The sequence below is a fragment of the Notolepis coatsorum genome (assembly GCF_963971535.1).
Source record: "Notolepis coatsorum genome assembly, chromosome: 13".
Taxonomy (NCBI): Eukaryota; Metazoa; Chordata; class Actinopteri; order Aulopiformes; family Paralepididae; genus Notolepis; species Notolepis coatsorum.
This window is the reverse complement of record NC_140177.1, coordinates 31,738,908-31,763,907: the sequence shown is the minus strand read 5'-3', so window position 1 is coordinate 31,763,907 and position 25,000 is coordinate 31,738,908. Positions and strand designations below refer to the sequence as shown.

At 46.1% G+C, this 25,000-nt stretch overlaps 1 protein-coding gene across 1 annotated transcript in view; it reads left to right on the top strand.

Moving 5' to 3' along the window:
* The window catches only part of LOC311238773 (guanine nucleotide exchange factor VAV3-like), a 132,024-nt gene that overhangs the window by 97,961 nt on the left and 9,063 nt on the right, over positions 1-25,000 (top strand). The window contains exons 16-20 of the mRNA XM_084326958.1: positions 99-200; positions 5,341-5,432; positions 8,136-8,158; positions 11,115-11,151; positions 22,964-23,088. Coding sequence (XP_084183084.1) covers positions 99-200; positions 5,341-5,432; positions 8,136-8,158; positions 11,115-11,151; positions 22,964-23,088 — 379 coding nt within the window. The remainder of the gene's footprint in view (positions 1-98; positions 201-5,340; positions 5,433-8,135; positions 8,159-11,114; positions 11,152-22,963; positions 23,089-25,000) is intronic.

Genomic DNA, 25,000 nt, shown 5'->3' with positions numbered 1-25,000 from the left:
AAAAATATATATATATATTTCTCTCTCTCTCTCTTTCTCTCTCTCTCTCTATCTCTCTCTCTCTCTCTCTCTCTCTCTCTCTCTCTCTCTCTCTCCAGGTCAAACATCCGACCAGAGGACGCCAACAGTAACTCCCACCAGTTCAAGATGCACAGCTTCGAGAGGATCACCTCCTGCAGCTACTGTCACCTCCTGCTCAGGTACGTCTCCAGGGTCGCGACCTTCTGACTCAACGACAGCGCACCGCACCTTTTAGCAGGAACGCCACGGCGAGGATCTGGGGGGAAGAAGAGGAGATGGGAGCCGTGTGTATCGGAGCGTGTAGAGAGAGAAGCGATGTAGCCAGGTGTCATTCTGCACAGGAACATGTCAGCGTCAAACATTAGAATATGATGAATATTCATGAGTCACTCAAGAAGGCTCTGCATACGGGACACTCACCAAAGATGGAAATAAGGTGATGATTACTGGAATAATATATTTGTTGCTTTTATTTCAGGATAGTTAGATACAGCATCCAGGTCAGTCTTAAAAGGAACACCACAAAATATTTATTGATTTATAATGCCGATAATCTATGATATGATATATATCATATATATCATATTATAATATAATATAATAATATAATATAATATATAATTTCACTGAGCTGTATTTAATACGTCTTAGGTGACCTCATAATGACATCACGCAACTCAATAACTCTCCAACCAAATTAATTTGTACCAGACAGTTTTATAGGGGACAGTTTTATGGCGGACCAATAATTATGTCATAATGAAATAAATAATTACATGTAGAAATGTATTTAATTCTTACATTTTTAAACAATTTCTAAATATCAAATTACATTTCACAAGGTCACTAATTCTGAACGACACGTGTCAGATTGGTTATTTTTCTTCTCTTTTTTTATAATGGTGTGGTCATCTGTCAATCAACACAAACGGGGCTGGACCATAGGGCTAGACCTATCCGCTGATTGGGTAATCCTTTGCTCTCTATTACACTGCCTGGCTGAGGGAGCACTGCCTGCACCTGCAGCACAGACATTGCTCTTTTAAAGGACCCCAGGAAGACTAGAGGCTCTTTCATGTGTCTCTAATGGGGATCCTTTAATAAACATAAACATAAACATTTAGATCTAGTCACTTGGTTGGTACACCGAGGATGGCTGCCATAGAATCTTTGATCATGTTGTCATGGAAACCTGTGTTGGTGTGGTGCATGAGACTGGGGGCGCACAGTGGCTCGGGAGGTAGAGCAGTCGTCTGGTAATCTGTAGGTTCCCGGTTCGATTCCCGCTCCTCCGAGGCAGCGTGTCGAAGTGTCTGAGCAAGACACTTAACCCCTAATTGCTCCCGATGAGCAGGTTGGCACCTTGCATGGTTGCCTCCACCGTCGGTGTTTGAATGTGTGAGTGAACGGGTAAAATGTGAGGAACAAATTGTAAAGCGCTTTGGATAAACGCACTATATAAATGCAGCCATTTACTCCAAAAGTTAATATTCAAAGGGAATTATCATGATGCACTATGGAAAGTTCCTTTCTATCCAATCAAGTTCTATGGCCTGCATTCTGCAGCTGAGCTCCGCTGTGTTTAGTGTTACAGTATGCAGCTAGCACAGAGCATGGAGGTATTATAGAACTGGAGGAAGGATGGCAATATGGTCGCCCGTTCATTTCAATGTTCAAGTTGCTCACCCGGCTCATACACTGATATACGGAAGCCCTGAGAGGCACGCTCAGTAAACAATCGCGGTCCTTTGGCTCATAGACCATGCGCAGTACAGTACATGTGACCTTTCTGGGCCAGAGGGGATTAAGTTGCATTCTAGGGTTTGGCCAGCAGGGTGTCCCGGCTGAAGCCACTGCATGGGGGCCGGCACAGAATGGACACAGAGTGGCAAATTCAAACCAGCCAGAATCATTGCTGTTAAATGTGAAGGTGAGTGTCATTTTATTCACTATTCTCCCAGTGTTAGCTAATGTTAGCTAGCTAGCTAATGCTAATGTTTTTTAAAGTTCATTCATCGAAAATAAGTTTGGCAGCCAACCAAAGTGGAAATGTAACAGTAAACCTTCTTACTGTCTTTTTACTAGTATGTACCCTACTACTATGCTACTATACTTATACTACTACATATCATACTAATATGTCTATACTACTATTCACTGAGAATGTAACACTCAAGTTTGATATTTGATGAACAATGCCACTGATACTTAATCAGATGTATGTACAGAGTTGTAGTAATAACATGTACAGTGATACAGGTATAAAGCCACTACGGTATTAAGGCATACTGGCCAGCAGCGTAACTAGTAAGAATAGGTAAGGGATATGTACAGATATAATATCTACAGATATATGTAAAAAGGAGTATATGCAGGTACAGTACGTACACACAGATATACACGGTAATAATACGTATATATATATATATATATATATATTAGTGCTGTCAATATATAAAAGAATATTAACTAATTAATCTCAACATTTTCTGTAATTAATCTAGATTAATCTAGATTAAAAATAGCATTTATCTACTTAAGACCGAAGCTTGTAACAGATATTTACTTGAGTAAAATCATGGAATTAATGTAAAATCAACACAAAGAAAGTATATTATTTAGATTCAAAGACTATTTTAATAGCTTTCTTTGAATACAGTTTCTCTCCTGTGAAATATAAATGTTCAACAAAACCATCAACATTGACTCAGCTAGACCTCTTTTTTATATCCGCGGCGCTAAGATTGAAGATTTTTCACTCCATAGATTAATCTAGATTAATTTAATGCTTTAAATAATTTAAATTAATCTCCAGAGTTAAAGCATTAACTTTGACAGCCCTTATATATATATGATTACTATGATAACAGTGTAGACAGTGAAAGCAGTAGGTAGGCTGTCAGAAATAGCAGGACTAAAACAGAGGGGTGCTAGAATGCATAATCTGAATGGTATTTTCAGCAGAAAACTTCAAAGACACTTTTTGGGGAGCTCAGTCACCTCAGTGACCTATATCCACTTGTTGAAAAGGAGCATAATATGTGACCTTTGACCGTCCCTCTCTCCCTCTTTGCCCTCTCTCCTACAGGGTCTGCCAGGGGCACATCGGGACCTGCTAGACATACTGCTCCTGTGAGACGTCACCTCACGCTACCCCCTCACAGTCACTCTCCCTGGGCTTTCTCATCTGACCTTGGACTGCAGCTGTGTACTACTAATACCCAGCATTACATCAACCTCTGTCACACTCCTATCAAGATGGTCCATATCCTCACATGCACCCTACTTCATTAATTAGATAGTTTTTGTTCTGTAAATCACTTCATCAGGTATCATTATATCATGGTGTGGTGTCTCATTAGTGAATGTTAAACTGCAGATTGCCACCTTCAGTCTCACCTAGACAGATGATTAGACGCTGTTATATTATGGTACAGTCGGTTCTTATTGTGCTATAACCTGTACAAGTCTACTAGCATTAAACATCTCCAGAGCTTTTTCAGCTCTTTTTTTTGCATTTCATTGTATCCATGTATAATATACTGCGCTAAATGACGGTAAGGATGGCCTGGATGGGGGAGCACCAGTAGACAAGGGTCGGAGTTTATAATTAATGTGTTAATTACAGCTCCATGAAATGGTAAGGTATAAGTCCCTCTAAGACAAGGTAGTGCTATTTTTTTCCTTCTACTGTGTATAATTTCCTGTAATTAACACAACACACAAGGATCCAATGTCCCCGATGACATCACTGGTGGCCATATTCAAACACATTTACTCTCAATAACTGTCAAACTAAATTAATGTGTGCAAAACTGTATGAGTATTTGGATTGTGTGAGATTATGTGCAAAATAAATCGGCATTGTTTTTTGGTGAAGTGCAAACATCAAAGGATTAGACTTTGACTTTCAAAGTAATTTCCATTATAAAAATACGACAAGCAAATAATTATGTTGTGCTTTCCTCAAAATTGGTGCAACCTGTTCTTGAAAAACTACACACAGCAGGTGCACTTTGAAAATGTTGAATGATTATTGTAATATGAAAAGAGTCCTGGCTGGTCTGCAAGATAAAGTCCTGTTATGTGTGTACTCGTATGAAAACACATGAAGACAGAGAGAGATGAAGAATAGAATGAATGGACGGGGTGCATGAAGTTGGCCTACCTTGTCACGACTCAGAATATCAGTAATAAGTAAAAAATATAAAGTAAAGTATAATGAAGCTAAAAACAACTGAAGTGATACATTATTAGATATTTAAAAAGTGTTCTCCCCCATGATCCAGCAGGAAGGGGAGCACATAGGATGTGTTGGTACAACATTGTACTGCATGTGGTACTCTTGGTAAACAATATTTATTTAAAATAAAACCTCAATGTTCTTATTTTTTTTTTGCACACACATTTGTGTTGAATTCAAATGTGTGATGCATTGTTGCTTTTCTTCTTTCATTTATGTTTTTCAATTGGTTAAAACTGGGACACTTTTTTAGTGAATGTTGAAAACCGGGCCATTTGAGTGTTTTACCGATATTTACGAACATTACCGTTGGCTAGCAAGCTAACATTAGCTAACACTGACAAAGTGAGCAACATTACACTCACCTTCACAGATAAAATGACCTCTTCAAAGAAGAACTTACATTCTCTATGGACTTTTGATGTTAGACACAACAATAGAGCTGTTAGGGGAGGTTGTCATACACTGTTTTTGTTTTGTCCAATGGAATCGGTTTCTCTATTGTGCTGTTGCTTTAGTCTGAATATGAGTGCAAAACATGACCCCGCCCTTTTCATGCTGATTGACAGACGGCCGCAACATTGTGAAGTTTATTGTTTTGGGATATGTGTGAGACTATGGGCAAACCAATGTCCCGGTAAGGAAGCATCACATAGTCCAAAATGTCATGTGTGTTATCACTGATTACCTGCTTACAATTGTAATCACTATCAAAAACCATTGGATTACACCAACTCAGTATATTGTAGGCTAATCTGATTGCTTTCAAGTACTTTTGGATTAATTTGACTCCAAAATCCATAGAAAATGAAACAAAACAGACATTATTACATTTGAGTTGAATTGCATTTTCAAATAACGTTATTATCATGATCGGCAACCATGCTTTTGCATCCATAATTCCACCAAAATTACCAATGAAAATAAATTTTTTATATAATCAAATTTGTATGTATAACATTTGATGGATAGTATACTATGAATATGAAATCTGATTACTGATTATTACTCTAATCCTGTCACATGTAATCCATTACCCCCCCCCCCCCCCTGCACATCTGCCTTGTTACCTCCAGGGGCATCTTCAAGCAGGGCTACCTCTGTTCCCTGTGCGGCCTGGGGGCCCACAAGGAGTGCCTGGGTCGCCTGGGAGTCTGCGGCAGAACAGGTGAGACGTGTGTCATCATGCTGTGGCTCTAAATGCAGTTGTAATTTTTCCTTTTACCCAGTGAGATATGTCAGATTGTAAATGTGATTACATACACTTACATGGGTTGAGATTTGCTGGTTCCCGTATGGCTGCGTTTCGCTCGCTTCATATCACCGCTGGGCAAATAAACCTAGACTGGAATTAACTTTAAATCTCCCGCGCGACGGTACGCCATGTCATTTTATTTTACCTAAACATAACATCTGGGCTGCGTGTCAAACACTTACCCTGTTTGTTTGTCTGTTTACTGGGGGGCTGACAACTTGTAACGTACAAATCGTTATTTTTACTCCAAGTTGCATTCAATTCATCATGGCAGCGCCCAGTAGACAGACTCTCCGTTGAAATATTGAGAAGTTGAACCATTTCAACAACTCCGGGGGAAGTGTATGTACTGTATACTGTATGTGGCCCGGATTTTATGTTTAGGTAAAATAAAATGACATGACGTACCATTGCTCATTCTCAGGTAACGGCAGTTACGGTAATTACTCGTTCTACCATCTCGGAACCCATCGGCTTTACTGCCCATGATTTTGCCTCTGGGGCCAATGTTTTGACGCTTGCGGTGTAGCTGCAATACCCAGGCCAAGACTTCCTCTAGCTGCAATACCCAGGCCAAGACTTCCTCTAGCTGCAATACCCAGGCCAAGACTTCCTCTTCCATGCTGCAATACCCAGGCCAAGACTTCCTCTAGCTGCAATACCCAGGCCAAGACTTCCTCTTTCATGCTGCAATACCCAGGCCAAGACTTCCTCTAGCTGCAATACCCAGGCCAAGACTTCCTCTTCCATGCTGCAATACCCAGGCCAAGACTTCCTCTAGCTGCAATACCCAGGCCAAGACTTCCTCTTCCATTCTGCAATACCCAGGCCAAGACTTCCTCTAGCTGCAATACCCAGGCCAAGACTTCCTCTTCCATGCTTCAATACCCAGGCCAAGACTTCCTCTAGCTGCAATACCCAGGCCAAGACTTCCTCTTCCATGCTGCAATACCCAGGCCAAGACTTCCTCTAGCTGCAATACCCAGGCCAAGACTTCCTCTTCCATGCTGCAATACCCAGGCCAAGACTTCCTCTAGCTGCAATACCCGGGCCAAGACTTCCTCTTCCATGCGCCGGTAATTGTTTACAGTGTGATTAGCAAACAACTCCTGTCATTTTCTTTTTTAACACTTTGGTTGCCTTGGGTTAAATTAATGATATACCATAGATTGCCAGCGCTATTTGTCTATGGAGAAAGTCCCCTTCTTTGCAGGGCTATAACTTTTTAAATTCTATTGCTACATTGCCATTATTAGGGCCCATTCAAAGTCCTATATGTATTGTTCATTGTGTAGCAACGTTAAACTTTTTCATTCACATATTCATAGTAAAGTATGGTCTAATGTATAAGTATGTTTTCATCTCTTTCTGCAACTTTCTCCAGAACGTGATATATAGCCCCAAATGCATTATATTGATGATGAAATACAGTTTGATGGCAATCAGCGCGATATAAAAAATTCCAACTAGACGTACTTCTAGAAGTTACTACACGTCATCTGATGTTGACCGGATGGGCGAGGGGGCGTTTATAATTCCGTGGGCAGCGTTATACCAATCATCTAATGTGGGTCAAATGTTGATAAAAGCAGTTAGTATCGAAGATGGTAACGTTACACGCTGAAACTCACCCCAGTCTCCGCGCGCCGTTGGGCGATCATCGTCGAGTAGAAATTTTATCATTATGGGATATATTATTACCCGGTCCATCTCCAGCTTGTATAATGGTATATACGTCCAAATCATGTTGTTTATCGAGTTATTGGCAATCGATCGCTATGTAGAGTGACGAGCTAGAGTGCCGGAACCTATACCGAGTGGCCGGAAGTAATAGGGCCGACCAGCAAAACCTCTACTGCGCTTCCTGTTAAGCGGTTGCGCCGATCGGCCACCAGATGGCGCTCCTGAACCGCCAGAGAGCTCAGTGGGTCCTGCTGGTGGATATCAGGCCAGCGGAGGGGGAATATGAATCCGATTCCAGATTTTTGAAATATTGATATAAGGACGCTGTACAGCGTCCCCCGGCAACTTTAGCATGGCCAGCAATGACGCTGTAAAGCGTTTTTAGGCAGTCAAAGTGTTAAGGCAAAGTATAATCCGACAATTATTTTAGTTGTACGTTTCTACACACAAAATGCACAAAAACATCAATACTTTTTTCAGACAACGATTTTGGCCAATGAGTTCCACCTCGTTCGCTCCCCCACACGGACTGTTCACCTGCATGCACCCAAGGCAATACCACTCGGGGACTACGGACGGAAACCAAAAACGCCTCCGATGTCAAAATCTCTCAGTACCTTTTTAATCACTCGCGTGTAAACGGAAGGGCTTTCATGCCCAAAGTTATTCGGCAATAGTCGTTAGCCACCGTTCCGCATCCTCCGTACCCTTGTGTCAACTCGCCGTGGGCTGCCGCTGTAGTTCAGGTACACTGCCCTCTCCGACTGGCCAGACAACCCACAAGGCAGCCGGTGTGACAGGGCTTCTTTATGCATTCAGAGGCGCAGCGAGGGCCAGGGGGAGGTTGACAGCTGAGGTTGCGTGTCAGAAGAAGCCACCGTACACTGATACGGTATTCCTCTCACTGTGTCTGTCTTCCTTTCCTTGTTACAGATTCTGCCACTCTGAGGCCACAGGTAAGACCTGCGCCGAGGCTCTTCTTTGAATCGGAGAGTGCAGCCGCCGTCATTTGCACAAGTGTAGCATAGGAACGAGAGAATGCTCTCTTGCAGCCTCATACATAAAACACACACATACACATACAGTACACACAAACACACACACACACACACGGATGATGATGATGTTTATGATGATGCTGATGATGATGATGATGATGATGATGATGATGGACTAGCATGGATGAAATTATTTTATGAGTCTGATATAATTTACATTTTGTCATTTAGCTGATGCTTTTATCCAAAGCGATTTAAAAGTTCTGTACAACAGGTCAGCAGGAAGGGTATAACTCTGGCAGTTAAGTAACAATGTTTGTCAAACAGTGTTGAACTTGGGTGCTATACGTAACAGTCTTGAGTGCATAGACATATTAACATAGTAGCTAGCAAAATGTATAATAGTAAAAGACAGTACAAAGGTTCGTTTTTTCATACATCCACAATAATATTTGTGTATCTATAGAAAATGAAATACCTGGTAATGTTTTTTTCTCTCTTGAATGGATTCCCATGTGGGCTTGCTGTAGGGACGACAGGGGAGGCAACTCTTGTTCCTCCTTTATTACAAGTGTAACACGTTGCACTTTGGGAGAGGCTGTGTACAATCAAAGATACAGGAGAAATGTGAGAAGATACGTTGCCTATGGAAAGTCAGATGAGGGACAGTGTGACACAGCAGGGTTGTGTTAGCATAGCAACAGTGGTGGAGTGTGCTATTTGAACAAGAACCCAATCAGAAAGGTCTTTATTGCCAATACAAGGAATTTGTCTTGGTTGTTTTGGTGCATTAACATTAACTCATTCAGCGCCAGACCCGAGGATAGTCGGGTTATCTTGCCAGCGGTTGGGCGCCATACCCGAGTATAGTCGGGTTTTCATCGTTATTTCTTTTATTCGATTTCTTTTATTCATTTCCGGCTCACGGACCTCGGGGTTACCATAGGAAATCATTCTGAGATCGCTAGAGTGCAATACCGGCCGCATCCTGCTAGGTGGCAGTATTGCCCACCCTTTGAAACCTTTTTTCACACCGGGTGTTACATTTAATTTTGGGTCAGGCAAGTCTAGCGGTTCACCCGATCACATTGAAACGCGCCCAATGCCCCTCGATGCATGTGTTGTGCCGGATTATGTTGGGGACATGATGGACACCAATACTGGAAATCTCGATCAGACAATTGGAATATTCTTTTTGGGATACCTCCTAGTAAAGGTAAGGACTATATGACATCAATCCTATTTTGATCCAACCATGATTTCACATCGATCGCAACGATCATATGTAACATACTCCAAAGCGTATGCCGTTGGTGATGATCAAAGCATAAAAAAATTACCCCCCCCCTTCCATGCATTCATGAGGAAACATAATACCTATTATATACCTTTGAATTGGAAATAATAGCGTGTCCAGGCGAGCAACGCCAACGCTTTTAGCAAAATTCACGTATTGCTCCATAGCGCCGTTTTCTGGAATTAGCCAGGATCACTCTGAAACTATACAATATACATGAACACATTTATTATTTTTCACATGTTGAACGATGGATAGTTGATGTCAAATGAGCCATAGTATTGTCTCCATAGCTATAATATAGAATATAGATATAGCCCTGCAAACACCGCCACGCATCCCTATCTCTTAGAGCGGTGGTGCAGTAGGAACAAAGATGGCTAGACCCGCCGCCGCTGAAAGAGTTAACAGACAATTAAAGTAGAATAAAATAAAATGGAATATGTAAACAAAATTAGAATAGAAATACAATAGAATAATAATATAGCACAGGGCTATGGCAGTAGGGCAAGTATGTGTAAAAGTTGGGGTCTTGCCCTAAAGATGACCCTGAACTACTACTGCACAATACTTGCTCAAACTACCACATATTTCATTTCAAACCTTTATTTATACTCGTGAAAGCACTGAGGTTTCCCTCATTTACATGGGACGAGTTAACATATGGAACCACATAAGATGTTTATTATATTAGTAACAAGAAAAATGACCAAGATGGATTCTGAATTTGTGTTTTTGAGGTGGAAACAGCAGTTGGGCAAGTTACTCAGGAAGTGTAATTAGTTACTTATTACTGATTACTCCTTTAAAAAGTAATACAAATTACTTTACTGATTACTTTGTGTCAAAGTAATTAGTTACATTACTAGTTAATTTCGCTTACCCCCCCCCCCCCCCCCCCCCCCCCCCCCCCCCCCACCTCTCAGAAAAAAGGTATGTACAACCTGTTTATCTTCTGTTGTTAGCTGTCCAAGGGATGTGTGGCCTTCATCACCGCTCACACGTTCTTTCTGAAGGCAGCCAGCAAATGTCTTTCTCTGTTGGCAGCTTGACGTTGTTCTTTGTGCGTCAAAATGAGGTCAAGTCAACCGTGGAAATAGGTAACATCTCCTCTGTGAGCTTTGTCAGACCTTCTCAACTAATGGGGTGGTGTTTGCCCTGATCTTAGATCCAGTTTCTGTTGTTTTTACTCGTTACTTTACTCGTTATTGGAAAAGTAATCAAAAGACAGTTACTACCAACACTGGAAATCAGTGTCCTTTAGCAAGTGTCCAATTGGAACTCATTGCATTTTCATCCGATGTATTCCTGTGCCACCGTCACAGCTAATGCTCATAATACAAAGAACTCTTCCTTCAGTCTCTATGGTGCGACTCACTTTGTTTGGTGGTTCTTTCTTTCACTTCTGAAATGGACTGACCAGAAGCAAGAGAGTGCACAGTATTCACAGAAGCAGCATCATGCTCCAGGTCAAGCATGGGGAGTGTGAATGACTCTCTCTCTCTCTCTCTCTCTCTCTCTCTCTCTCTCTCTCTCTCTCTCTCTCTCTCTCTCTCTCTCTCTCTCTCTCTCTCTCTCTCTCTCTCTCTCTCTCTCTCTCTCTCTCTCTATCCACAGAAGGGTAGTACCACGGCACAGAGACAACAAGACCCAGGTCAGTGCGGCTTGACCGTGTCACCTCATGGAACCCACTTATGGCTGATACCGTACTTCTAAAGCTGGTCACATTCACCTGGCTCTGGAACAAAACACTAAAAACAGACCAGAGTCAAAGGGTGCAGTGGGTGTATTCAGGGGGCAGTTCGACATGTAGGGTGGATTGACGAAGGATAAAGTAGTTCCTTCTGAGATGTTTATGAAGCTCTCTTTTTTCCCACATGATTCTTCACGTAAAAGCCATGAAGATATTTCTGAGTAGTTTTTATGCGTTGACATGAATCTCCCCTGTGCTCATATTATATTATATTATATTATATTATATATTATTTCTATCCCTATCATCCTAGCTTTGGTGATTGGCTTATGTTACAGGTACCAGGATGTGACACCTGGTAGCAGATATATGTTTACCTATAAAACAGGTTGTAGTTAGTCATGGACAAAAGGAGGCGCGGACATGATGTTACTGGGTCTGAATCCTCTCGTTTTGTGTTTATTACAACATCATTCAGTTAGTCATGATAATCTTCAATCAATCATCTTAACATCATACAATCACTTAGTTCAATTATTTTACTTTTAATACATTCAATTATAGTTCCGTTCTTTTCAATTCAAAGGCATATTCATCATTACAGTACACATGCTACCCTTTTAGGATACCCTGGTTCACTTCAGTAGCATTTTCCTTTCAAATGTAGTTATCCAACATTATATACTGTACATTGTAATTAATTATGTCTTTATGCATATTTGGTGTCTTAAATATAAGCACGTGAAAAGGGAGCATTCTCCTGTTAATCTCAGTCTAGGCATATTGGAAGAGAACATCGTATCTGTCTTCTTTTAATAAAACACTGTCATTCTAATTGTCTGTCAAACAATTCCTTACATCATCAATAGCTATTACCTTTATCATCATCCATTTATCATCAGTCATATCCACTATTCTATAGTGCACAGGAATACCTCAACAACTCTGTGGCACTCATATTTGTGTTCCAACTCAAGTTCGTTTGAACCTTTAATCAATGTGCATCGAAAGTGCATTTATATATATGTATATGGCTGATCTCTGCCTTACTAGGAATTGCTAAACAGTGACCATGGTGAAACCCAAAGGAATAGATTTATATTTACATTTATGGCGAGCAGGATAGAAAGAGAGAGAGAGAGAGAGAATGAGAGAGAGAGAGAGTGAGAGAGAGAGAGAGAGAGAGAGAGAGAGAGAGAGAGAGAGAGAGGAGAGAGAGAGAGAGAGAGAGAGAGAGAGAGAGAGCGAGAGAGAGGAGGGGAGGGGAGGGGAGGGGGAGAGGGAGAGAGCGAGCACGAGGGACGGCTCCAGTGCCTAGCTAACTTCTAGCTAGCGTGGGCTAATGCTAGTCCTCTAAACCATCTTTTAACACTTATACCAAATATGTCAATATTCATTTACCAAACAGCATTTAAACTCAAACAGTACATATTTTCCAAACAGAACCTTTATAACCCCCTTGGAGATACTTAGCTCCGCCACTTTACTGATTAATGGGGAATTGTATGTCAACACTTTATTTAACGTGCCACGAGACACGGCGTCATCAATTGACGGTCAACTTCTAAACCAGTCTTTACTCGTCGTCTTAAACTTCTTAAACTTGACTCAAACATAACCTCATTGGGCTCTCGACATTGCATGTATCATTGTTAACCTTTATGTGTGTTTTGTAATGTATCACCCACCTATAAAACAGGTTGTAGTTAGTCATGGACAAAAGGAGGCGCGGACATGATGTTACTGGGTCTGAATCCTCTCGTTTTGTGAGGACCAGCTCGCCTTGTGCGCCCCTAGAGAACAGGGTACGGTTCCCTAGAAGGCGAAAGTTACTGAACACAAGTCCTATACTGCCACCTATTGACCAAATTATATTAATGTTGTCCATTAAGTATGACAGGACTGTTCTACCTTATTTCTGATGGAGGTAATACTGTACAAGTATGTTCACAATGTTTTGACACATAATCTAATGATATTATTAACGTGATACCACTTCTAGTGGGCATCACACTTATACCCTAAAGATCTAAAACTCCAAACTCTGGAGTTTGTACTGAATTAGAAACATCTGCTTGTAACTGTGCCCCTAACACGTGGACATTTTCGCAAAGCACCTTAAAACTCAGAAAATACTTTAGTATCCATTGGTCAGTTTAAATCTATAACAGCCAACCATTTCACCTCAGTCTGTAGTTGTTTTGACTGATTTTACTTGTGTAATTGATTGACTTTTCTGTTTTTATATTGTTTTTGTATCATGTATTGTTCCTCTCTACGTCATTGTAAATGAAAGCCTTGCTCTCTGTGATCTATAATTATATGATATTATTTGAGTAATATCCAGTCTTCCAGGTGGAAAGGAACACATGGATATGTCTCTTAGTGTTATGGTTTGACACCGACCCCAAACGCAACGACACAAGAGAGTTGGATTCAGAGTTGCCAAATACAAGGGCTTGTTTATTTGGTGACTAGAATAAGTGAAACAGGGAAAGCAGGTCAACAAGAACAGGTACAATGAACAAGGGGCAAAGTTCTGCTGCTCTGCAGCTTCTCCCGGAAGAGTAGTCTTGGGAAGCAGGAGCAGACTTCAGTACCGCTCTGCAGACTCTCACGGCGGACCTCTCAGATGTTGTGCAAGACCGAGAGAGGGAGAGAGGGAACGGGTCAGTGACAGAGCAGACTTGAAACGAGCTGGAGGACAGGGTGTTATATTCTTCGTGTTAAACAACACAGTGATGTGCAATATTCCAAAAACAGCCCAAGTGAAATATCTTCATGTAATCACACAGTGAGCAAAAATCCAAACACCGTCCAAATGTGAAATACTATCTTCGTGTAAACACACAGTGAGCAAAAATCCAAACACAGTCCAAATGTGAAACAATATCTTCGTGTAAATACACAGTGAGCAAAAATCCAAACACAGTCCAAATGTGAAATAATATCTTCGTGTAAATACACAGTGGGAGGTGGAAGATCCCAAAAATATTATTCCATAAAGGAAAGGGCAAAAACGATAATGGCTGGGTGAGTGACTGTCTGACAAAAAGGTGGTAGACTTCAGTGTAAAGGTTACACACGAAAATCGGAAATAGGTCAAGACAGTCAATCTAGAAAAACTCACCCAGACGAGCTGCGTAAAGGAACAGGAACAAACAGTGGAGGCGAGCGCGCGCCACGGAGCAGGTATCCAAGCGAAGGCTTCTAGGAATCTCCTGGAGATTAGCACAGTGAAACAGAAGCAACGGGGAAAAACATCCAGCGACAAATCAAGACGAACCAACAACTTAGGGTGGGGAAAACGGGGTATAAATAATGAGGGATCGATTGATTGAAAGGCAGTGACAGCTGGGGAATGTGATTGAAAAGCGTGGGGAAGTGAGGGAACCAATCAGCGACGTCTCAGATGACGTCAGCGGGGAGAAACGTGTGAACGAGGGAATTGAAATACTTGACAGAAAAAATGAATGAAAACAAAGCGAGGGTGGTTAAAGGAACAGAACGAGTGAGAAGGCAAGGACAGAAACCTCACAGTACCCCCCCCTCAACGGGAGCCGCCCGGCGACCAGGCCGACCCGGCTCGTCAGGATGGGCCCGATGGAAGTCGGTGATCAAGCCGGGATCCACGATGAGCTGCCGGGAGACCCAGCTACGCTCCTCAGGGCCGTAACCCTCCCAGTCCACCAGGTATTGGAATCCCCGGCCCCGCCGACGAACGCCCATCAACCGGCGGACCTGCCACTGGGGGTGACCATCCACTAGCACAGGAGGCGGTGGATCAGGAGCCGGAGGCATAAGGGGACTGAGGGAGACGGGCTTAACCCGGGAGACATGGAACACGGGGTGGATGTGCATGGATGCAGGAAGCTTCAGGCGCAGGGCCGCCGGACTGAGTACCTTCAGGACCTCGAAAGGACCGACGAAGCGAGGGTTGAGCTTCTTGGCCGAGGACCGTAGCGGGAGGTCCTTCGCGGAGAGCCACACCCTCTGCCCAGGGCGGTAAGTCGGCGCGGGAACCCGGCGACGGTCGGCACCACGACAGGCGCGCTCAGATGTCCGGAGCAGCGCGGTCCTGGTGATCTCCCAAACGCGACGGCAGCGGTCGAGGTGGACCTGCACGGAGGGAACTGCCACTTCCGTCTCCAGTGCGGGAAAAAGAGGGGGCTGGTAGCCTAGGGAGGCCTCAAAGAAGGAGAGGCCGGTGGCGGAACTGACCATTGAGTTGATCGAGTATTCAACCCAGGGAAGGAAACGACTCCAGGATGCCGGCCTCTCGGCTGCCACACACCGAAGAGCAGACTCCACGCTCTGGTTCATCCTCTCCGTCTGCCCGTTTGTCTGGGGATGGTAGCCGGAGGAGAGACTGACCGTTGCCCCCAATCCCTTGCAGAAAGCCCGCCAAACCTGGGAGGTGAACTGGGGCCCCCGGTCAGAGACGATGTCCTGGGGGAAACCGTGAAGGCGGAACACGTGGTGCGTCAGGAGGTCCGCCGTCTCGGCCGCTGAGGGAAGCTTGGAGAGGGCCACGAGGTGGACCCCCTTGCTGAATCGATCCACCACGGTCAGAAGGCAGGTGTTCCCCTGGGAGGAGGGTAGTCCAGTGACGAAGTCGAGCGCCACATGTGACCACGGACGGCTTGGAACGGGAAGTGGCTGCAAGAGCCCGGAGGGTGCCTGGTGAGAGGCCTTGCTGCGGGCACAGACCGCGCAGGCCAATACAAACTCCTTGACGTCGTTTCGCATGGTGGGCCACCAGAAACGACGAGCCAGGAAGGAGAACGTGCGATGGACGCCTGGGTGGCAGGCGAACCGGCTGGTATGGCCCCACAGCAGTACCTGGGACCGGACTGAGTCAGGGACGAAGAGACGGCTCCTAGGGACGTTGCTTGGAGCACGTTGGAAGCGTAGGGCACGCCTCACCACACCCTCGATGCCCAAGGTGATGGCTCCAACCACTCGGGCCTCCGGGATGATGGGAGATGGGTCCTCAGAGGGTGGAGCCCCCTTGGAGTGCATCCGGGACAGGGAGTCGGCCTTCGTGTTGCGGGAACCGGGGCGGAAGGTCAGCGAGAAGTCGAACCGACTGAGGAAACTGGCCCATCTCGCCTGCCGACCGTTGAGGCGCCTGGAAGCGCGGATGAACGTTAGGTTCTTGTGGTCCGTCCAGATGGTAAAAGGCTCCTCGGCACCCTCTAGCCAATGACGCCACTCCTCCAGAGCCGCCACGACCGCCAGTAGCTCCCGATTGCCGGTGTCGTAGTTCCTCTCGGCGGGGAGGAAGCGACGCGAGTAAAAGGCGCAAGGATGTACCTTCTGGTCGGAAGGAGAACGCTGGGATAGGACAGCGCCCAGGCCAGAATCCGAGGCGTCCACCTCCACGATGAACTGTCTCTTGGGGTCAGGGTGGAGCAGGATAGGAGCGGAAGTGAACCTTCTCTTGAGGGAGCGGAACGCAGCGCATGCCGCTGGGGACCAGTCGAACGGCAGAGCGGGGGAGGTCAGCTTGGTAAGAGGCTCCGCCACTTGGCTGTAGTTCCGGATGAACCTTCGGTAGAAGTTTGCGAACCCGAGGAAACTCTGTAGCTCCTTCCGAGTGGTGGGTTCCGGCCAATCCTCCACAGCCTGGATCTTGCGAGGATCCGCTCGGGTCAAGCCCTTCTCCACGATGAAGCCCAGGTAGTCGACGGAGTTGGAGTGGAAACGGCACTTCTCCGCCTTGACGAAGAGCCGATTGTGGAGGAGGCGCTCCAGCACCCGGCGGACATGCAGGATGTGTTCCTCGAGGGTCCTGGAAAAGATAAGAATGTCGTCCAGGTACACCACCACGAACACCTCCAGCATGTCACGGAGGACATCGTTCATGAGTGCCTGGAATACCGCCGGGGCGTTGGTGAGACCGAACGGCATCACAAGGTACTCATAGTGGCCCCTGGGGGTCTTGAAGGCGGTCTTCCATTCATCGCCCTCACGGATACGGACAAGATGATAGGCACTTCGGAGATCCAGCTTGGTGAAGAACGAGGCCTGGGTCAGTGGCTCGAAGGTGGAGCTCATGAGAGGTAGGGGGTATTTGTTCTTGATGGTGATCTCGTTGAGCTGACGATAGTCGATGCAGGGTCGCAGGTCCCCATCCTTCTTTCCAACAAAGAAGAACCCGGCCGCCACCGGGGAGGAGGAAGGCCGAATGAGTCCTGCTTCCAATGACTCAGAGATGTAGAGATCCATCGCCTTCTTCTCCGGGGCAGTCAGACTGTAGAGGCGGCTGCCGGGAAGGGGAGCCCCTTGGCGGAGGTTGATGGCGCAGTCATAGGGGCGGTGAGGTGGAAGGGACTGAGCCCTGGTCTTACTGAATACCTCCATGAGGTCGTGGTACTCGGGAGGAACGGACGAGGGATCCGGGGGCAACTCACCAGCCGGTCTCCGGGGCGGGGGACAAGACGCCGCCTGTAGACAGCGGGCGTGACAGGAGGAGCTCCAGCCCCTGATGGTACCGGAGGCCCAGGCGATGTGGGGCTCGTGCAGCGCGAGCCAGGGCCTACCCAGGACCACCGGGACAAGGGGGGATTGGGTAATGAGGAACTGGATCCTCTCTACGTGGTTCCCAGCAATGGTCAGCAAGACTGGGCCGGTCCGTTGAGAGATGTCGGCCAGGCGGTGTTGGTCCAACGAAAAGATCTCCAAGGGCCTCACAAGGGCCTCAAGAGGTATGTTGGCTTGGGTGGCAAACTCGAAGTCGAGGAAGTTCTCGTCTGCCCCAGAGTCGATGAGGGCCTCCACCGTGGCACGTTGGTCCCCCCAGGCCAGGGTGACGCTCAACAGATGGTCAGGTGGTGCGCGGCGCTGGGAATGGGAAAAACGGCTCACCAGGATCTCCCGGGGTCTTGGTGAGCCCGATCTTTTGGCCGGGTAGGGCAGTCGGCGATACGGTGTCCCGCACCTCCGCAGTAGAGGCAGAGACCGGACCTGAGCCTTGCCTGACGCTCCGCCTGGCTCAGATGAGAGCGTCCCAGCTGCATGGGTTCCTCCTCGCGCACCGGACGGGGAAGCCTGTTACCCACAGTAGTGTTGGGGACGGGGCGTCCAGGAGTCCGGGGTGCTTCAGGAGGTGACAGTCGGGCCCTCTCGCGCCTTCTCTCCAGGAGGCGTCCGTCAATACGGATGACAAGGCTAAACAGCTCCTCGAGGGAGTCGGGCACCTCCCTGGTAGCGAGCTGGTCCCGGACTGCGTCACTGAGCCCCCTTATGAAGGTTAGGCGAAGAGCAGGTTCGTTCCATCCGCTCTCCACCGCCGCCAGTCGAAACTCCATGACATAGTCCGTCACCCTGCTGCTCCCTTGCCGGAAGGTCCCCAACCGGGCTCCAGGGTCCAGACCTCGGGCTGGATGGTGGAACACTCTGCGGAGCTCCGCCACGAAGTCTGGGTAGGAGAACAAAAAATCTGCTTCCATTGCCCAGGAGGATGTGACCCACTGGGCAGCATGGCCTGAAAGTAGGTTGGTTATATAAGCCACTCGGGACCCATGAGCTGAAAAACGGCTTGGCTGATGACGGAAAACCAACTCACATTGCATGATGAATGTGGCACACTCCTCGGGATTACCGTCAAACAGCCGTGGGACGGAGAGAAGGGGTTCCCGAGGTGCGAGATCTGCTGGGGCTGCGGGGAATGTTCCTGGAGGGTGTGAGAGATGAAAAGTATTAACGGCGTCGCCCAGCGAGTTAAGCTGGGCGAGAATCTCGGACTGTTGTCCCGCCATAGCGGCCATTGAACCCTGCATAGGCAGGACCTGGTCCCTGAGGTTCTGCACCGCAGCCGCAGCCCGCTCTAGTTGGAGACCGTGATCCCTGGTCAACTCGACTTGAAATGCAAGTGCGGTTCTGACCCCCTCTGTGTCGGCTGGGGTCGTCATGGTTGGTTCGTAATGTTATGGTTTGACACCGACCCCAAACGCAACGACACAAGAGAGTTGGATTCAGAGTTGCCAAATACAAGGGCTTGTTTATTTGGTGACTAGAATAAGTGAAACAGGGAAAGCAGGTCAACAAGAACAGGTACAATGAACAAGGGGCAAAGTTCTGCTGCTCTGCAGCTTCTCCCGGAAGAGTAGTCTTGGGAAGCAGGAGCAGACTTCAGTACCGCTCTGCAGACTCTCACGGCGGACCTCTCAGATGTTGTGCAAGACCGAGAGAGGGAGAGAGGGAACGGGTCAGTGACAGAGCAGACTTGAAACGAGCTGGAGGACAGGGTGTTATATTCTTCGTGTTAAACAACACAGTGATGTGCAATATTCCAAAAACAGCCCAAGTGAAATATCTTCATGTAATCACACAGTGAGCAAAAATCCAAACACCGTCCAAATGTGAAATACTATCTTCGTGTAAACACACAGTGAGCAAAAATCCAAACACAGTCCAAATGTGAAACAATATCTTCGTGTAAATACACAGTGAGCAAAAATCCAAACACAGTCCAAATGTGAAATAATATCTTCGTGTAAATACACAGTGGGAGGTGGAAGATCCCAAAAATATTATTCCATAAAGGAAAGGGCAAAAACGATAATGGCTGGGTGAGTGACTGTCTGACAAAAAGGTGGTAGACTTCAGTGTAAAGGTTACACACGAAAATCGGAAATAGGTCAAGACAGTCAATCTAGAAAAACTCACCCAGACGAGCTGCGTAAAGGAACAGGAACAAACAGTGGAGGCGAGCGCGCGCCACGGAGCAGGTATCCAAGCGAAGGCTTCTAGGAATCTCCTGGAGATTAGCACAGTGAAACAGAAGCAACGGGGAAAAACATCCAGCGACAAATCAAGACGAACCAACAACTTAGGGTGGGGAAAACGGGGTATAAATAATGAGGGATCGATTGATTGAAAGGCAGTGACAGCTGGGGAATGTGATTGAAAAGCGTGGGGAAGTGAGGGAACCAATCAGCGACGTCTCAGATGACGTCAGCGGGGAGAAACGTGTGAACGAGGGAATTGAAATACTTGACAGAAAAAATGAATGAAAACAAAGCGAGGGTGGTTAAAGGAACAGAACGAGTGAGAAGGCAAGGACAGAAACCTCACACTTAGGGAAGGAGAAGAAAGGACTAACAGCAACCAAAGGTAGCGAATATGGACAATATGAAGAATCCTGAATCAATGCATCAAAAAAAGAAAAAGCCTTTCTCAAAATACATGCTGGGATGCCTGAGCCCAGGACACCGTTGAGATGAATTGGAGCGGGTGGATTTATTATGAGAAAAGCTATGCATACGGGGCTCTTTCCAGCTTGCTAATATGCCCCAAGCTCAGATAGCCACCGAGCTTGACACCTTTAAGATAAATTAATTTCAACAAGGGCTGGTATGAGAGGGGCAGGCGTGCTCATTGTTCATATTAGGAACATGTGTGTATGTGTGTGTGTGTGTGATATTCCAGTCATCTGAGGTTGTCGGCAGCTCTAATAGATTCCTCCAGCCAGGTTCCCAGGGAGCCGCGGCTGGAAGGAAGATGTGTCTGGGGCGCGCTGTGTGAGTCTAGGGAAAGGCTGTTTGTCTGCTTGGTTGGCGGGGGTCCTCTGTCTTTGCCGGATGCTAGTGGCTGTGTTGGTCTGCCATTCTGTTCCCTGGGGAGGGATTTGGAGGGGTACCACCACTATAAGACCAGTATAAGATTGTATGAGACGGGCACCGGCACGCTGGTGATCCTAAACCTTGATTGCAATACTGCGCCATGGTCTGCATCTATATTAAACATTATTTTATTTTTTTATCCACTTTTTCTCCTCTTTTTTTTCAATTTTTCTCCCATCCCAATTTCACTGTGCCAATTCTCCCCTCCCCTGTCTTGAACGTTGCTCGCATATGCCCCCCACTGGCCGGTTGTAGGGAGGATAGAAGCCTAGCATCACATGTCCCCTCCGATACATGTGGAGGCAGCCTGTCGCATCTTTTCACCTGCCAGCGCGGACTCTCATTGGCGAGGTGTGTAACGTGTGGGAGGCTCACACTACCCCCGCCATTTCCTGTCTCTGCTGTGCAGGCGTCCCCCAACCGACCTGTAGGAGTTGCTGTCCACAACGTCCAGATTACCACCCATCGACTTCCACCCGCTAACTCTGCCAATTGAGTTAGTATGACGGCCGGCCCAAGCCGGAGGCAACGCTGACAGCCGGAGTCGAACCCGGTGTCTCTTGCGTTGGTGACGAGCGCAATGTCCGCTGCGCCACCCACCCCAAGCACACACACACACACACACACACACACACACACACACACACACACACACACACACACACACACACACACACACACACACGCACGCACGCACGCACGCACGCACGCACGCACGCACGCACACACACACACACACACACACTCCTGTCTGCAACGCGGGGGATAGTCAGACTGAGAGAGAGCTGGGTGCTGCGCTGTTCTAAGTAAGCATGGCCTATTGAGTTGATTGATTGATTGATTGCTAATTTTATTACTGTACGCTTGGTTTCCAACTGGTTAAGTTTAGGCCCTCTACAGTAGGTTTAAAAAAATAAATAAAAAAATAGGGCGAAGAAAACTTTTTTTTCATATAGGGCAAAGAAAACCTTTTAATTTGTTTTACCTACTTTCTATAGAAGCATCTAAGAATGAAGTTCTATAGAAAGTAGGTCTGCATCCCCTTAACAATTGTGTGTATTGAGCCGTACTGTATTGTACCCATTCTGCATCTGGTAATAAAATGTTCAATCAATCATTCCAATAATACACAGTTGGATGTGTTAGTTGGTTGGATGCACTTCAAGCTGCTTCCACATGAGGCAACTTCTCTCAATCATTCCAATAATACACAGTTGGATGTGTTAGTTGGTTGGATGCACTTCAAGCTGCTTCCACATGGAGGCAACTTGTCTTTTTTGTAGTTGTGGGAACTACTTTTTCTGGCGGATGGTTTTTTCAATAAATCTTCGATTAATGTGTGTTTATTGTATAGCAATAAGGTTGGATGAATATGGCAGTTGTATAAAAGCATTACACCACTTGCAGTCGTGATTTGTGAACAATAAACCATGCCTAGGGGGGTCTAACGACCACCCCTAGGCATGGTTTATTGTTCACAAACCACTCCTGCGCGTGATGTAATGCTTAATTACTGTTACATTTGCACTCTGGTTGGATGCCAAACCTCTTTTCGTTGTACTGTACTTGTACTGCTGGATGATGACAATACATTTGAACTTAATCTAATCTAATCATTCTATAGCCACTCCTTAGGATCACACTATAGATTATGGCTGTCCCGGACTAAATCAATTATTAGTCAATTATAAATCATAGGACTTGACAAATTGGTAAAGTTGTGTTTCCCCATTTGCAATCAGACAGGAGTACCTCTTCAAATCTAGTACTTAACAGAGCTGTGCTTATCGTTTTTCAGACGATAACTCATACAGCACGGAAACAAAGCATGAAGAATCATTAATCAACAAAGAAAGTCTCTGTCAACCGAGACCAAACCATCTGATTAATCGACTAAGGAGCCCTACTGTAGATGAATAGCTACTTCGTTAACACTTTCAGGTGTATGGTCTCACATGCGCGAGTAGCATTTTGAGCATTTTAATAATGATGTAATAATGGTCCACATGTCGTCCAAGATAGGAATAAAACAAATAAATACACCTTTAAGGGTTCATTTCTGGGAGGGGAAGTGAAGGCTCTCTTTCCTAATGTGTCATCAGCTCAGCTGGTTGTGTGTGTGTGATGTGTCTCCTGTCCTCCAGGTTTACTGCTGGTGATGAGAGACTACTGTGGCATCCCCTGTCCCCAGAGTGGACCCCCGCTGAGCATTCATGTGGGGGATGTCATCGAGCTGATCTGTGCCGACCTGCACAGCTCCTGGTGGCAGGTGTGTGTGTTTGAGTCGCTCTATTTCTATTCTGCGAGATGAGTCCTTGCTTCAAGTTCAGACTTCATCACCTGTGACAAAAAAATAATAATAAAAATTACATGTTAGAGATGTGGCATCACCATTTTTGGTTCCTTTAGAATAAAATGTGGTTCCTTTGCACTGGCCGAAATCACGACTCCCAATATTGTTTCTTCTCATTCACAGACGGTTGTTCATCACATTTTAGGTCATATCAGGCGAGCTCCATTTACTAAGCAGAAACATAATGTAGAGGTCATCGTTAATCATAGACATCGGTCGGTAGTTTCTCTTGAACCCTGGTGAACCTGTCCATTCCAAATGGAGCGCAAACTTGTTTCCATCTCTGCTTTGATTAAATCTGAGAGACCGCATTGGATGATCTAAGCAATTAGTGACCCCAGGAGCCACAGAGAGATGATAAACTGTAGACACTTTGGCCCCCGGAGGACATTTTAATGGCGCCGAGACACCGCCTCACGTACTGGCGCATTAAGCAGCCAACCTCGCGAGGCCGGAGCGAGTGACTCGGATCGCTTGACTTTATCTACTTTTGAAAGGATGGTGATTTATCTGGGGGGGTCTTCGGGGAGCCTCCTCAGCCGTTTCTCACTCCGCTTTACGACGGTATTACCAACCCCCCCTCGCCCCCCCCCCCCCCCCCCCCCCCCCACACACACACACACACACCCTCCTCCTTCTGATACGGCTCCAACCTCACCGCAGCCTGTGCCAAACAGCATGGCTGGGAGTTGGCACTCGGCCCGATTTCCCCTGCTCCTGGCTCTCTCTCTCTCTCCACTCTGTTTGGTAGCACGCAAGGTGGCACAGAGCGAGGAAGCGGACGACTAGAGACCCATACTAAGCCTGCAGGAGTAACGTCCAGTCTGCCACGGTCGGACCCCGGGGCCCCCGGTGGCCGGCCCGGCGTCATGGCTGCCATGGTTACCAACCGCACGTCGGGAGGGGGGATAATCCGAAGGCATTGAATGATAATGCGCATTTGTGTGTTTATTTTATTCCTATGCATAACGACACGGTAATAAGGCTACTTAATCTTCCGCGTCCCCAGGCGCCCCAAAGGATAGAATTACAGAACACTGAGAATTCATATCTCCTGTTAAGGCAATTATCCCCATCCCAGTGGCAGAACAATACAATCAATCACTGTAATTTCATTTGATCCTTTGGTTGCCGCCTGTTTACGCCAACAGAGTAATACGTTTAATCTTTATCATGCGCTTATCGAATGCGTAACAAATAGACAGGGCTCTCAGAAAGCTTTGATGAAATGTTATTACGCCGAATGAATCATGGAGATGGGTAAGGATTGCCTTTCCAATCTAGTTACCGCCGGGGCCCCCGCGTTGGGCCCAAAATGCATTTCATACTGTAATAAAAAGAGGAGTGAGGAGAGGCGTAAGCAGCCGAGAAGCTGAGTGGAGAGACTGCGCTACACCCCCTCCACGCCGCCGTGAGACCAGATTGACTCCGCAGATTTCAAATTGACCTCCTCGCGTCTGAAGCGGAGATCTAATGCTATCTTATCACAGATGCGGTGATAATGGCATATTACTAAATATAAGACATTGGATTAGATTAGATTAGAGTCAAATGTATTGTCATTATACAGCACAAGTACAGTACGAACGAAAAGAGGGTTGGCATCTAACCAGAGTGCAAATGTAACAGTAAAGTGCAATAGTAACAACAATGTACAAGTGATTAAACTGGGTATAAAATATATAGATTAGTACTACTGAGTATAGTGCTAATCTTATTTATGTACAGAGTTGTAGAATAATATGTACAGTGATACAGGTGTAAAGACAGTATGGTAGTAGTCATACTGGCCAGCAGCCTAACTAGTAAGAGTAGGATGTACCGATAT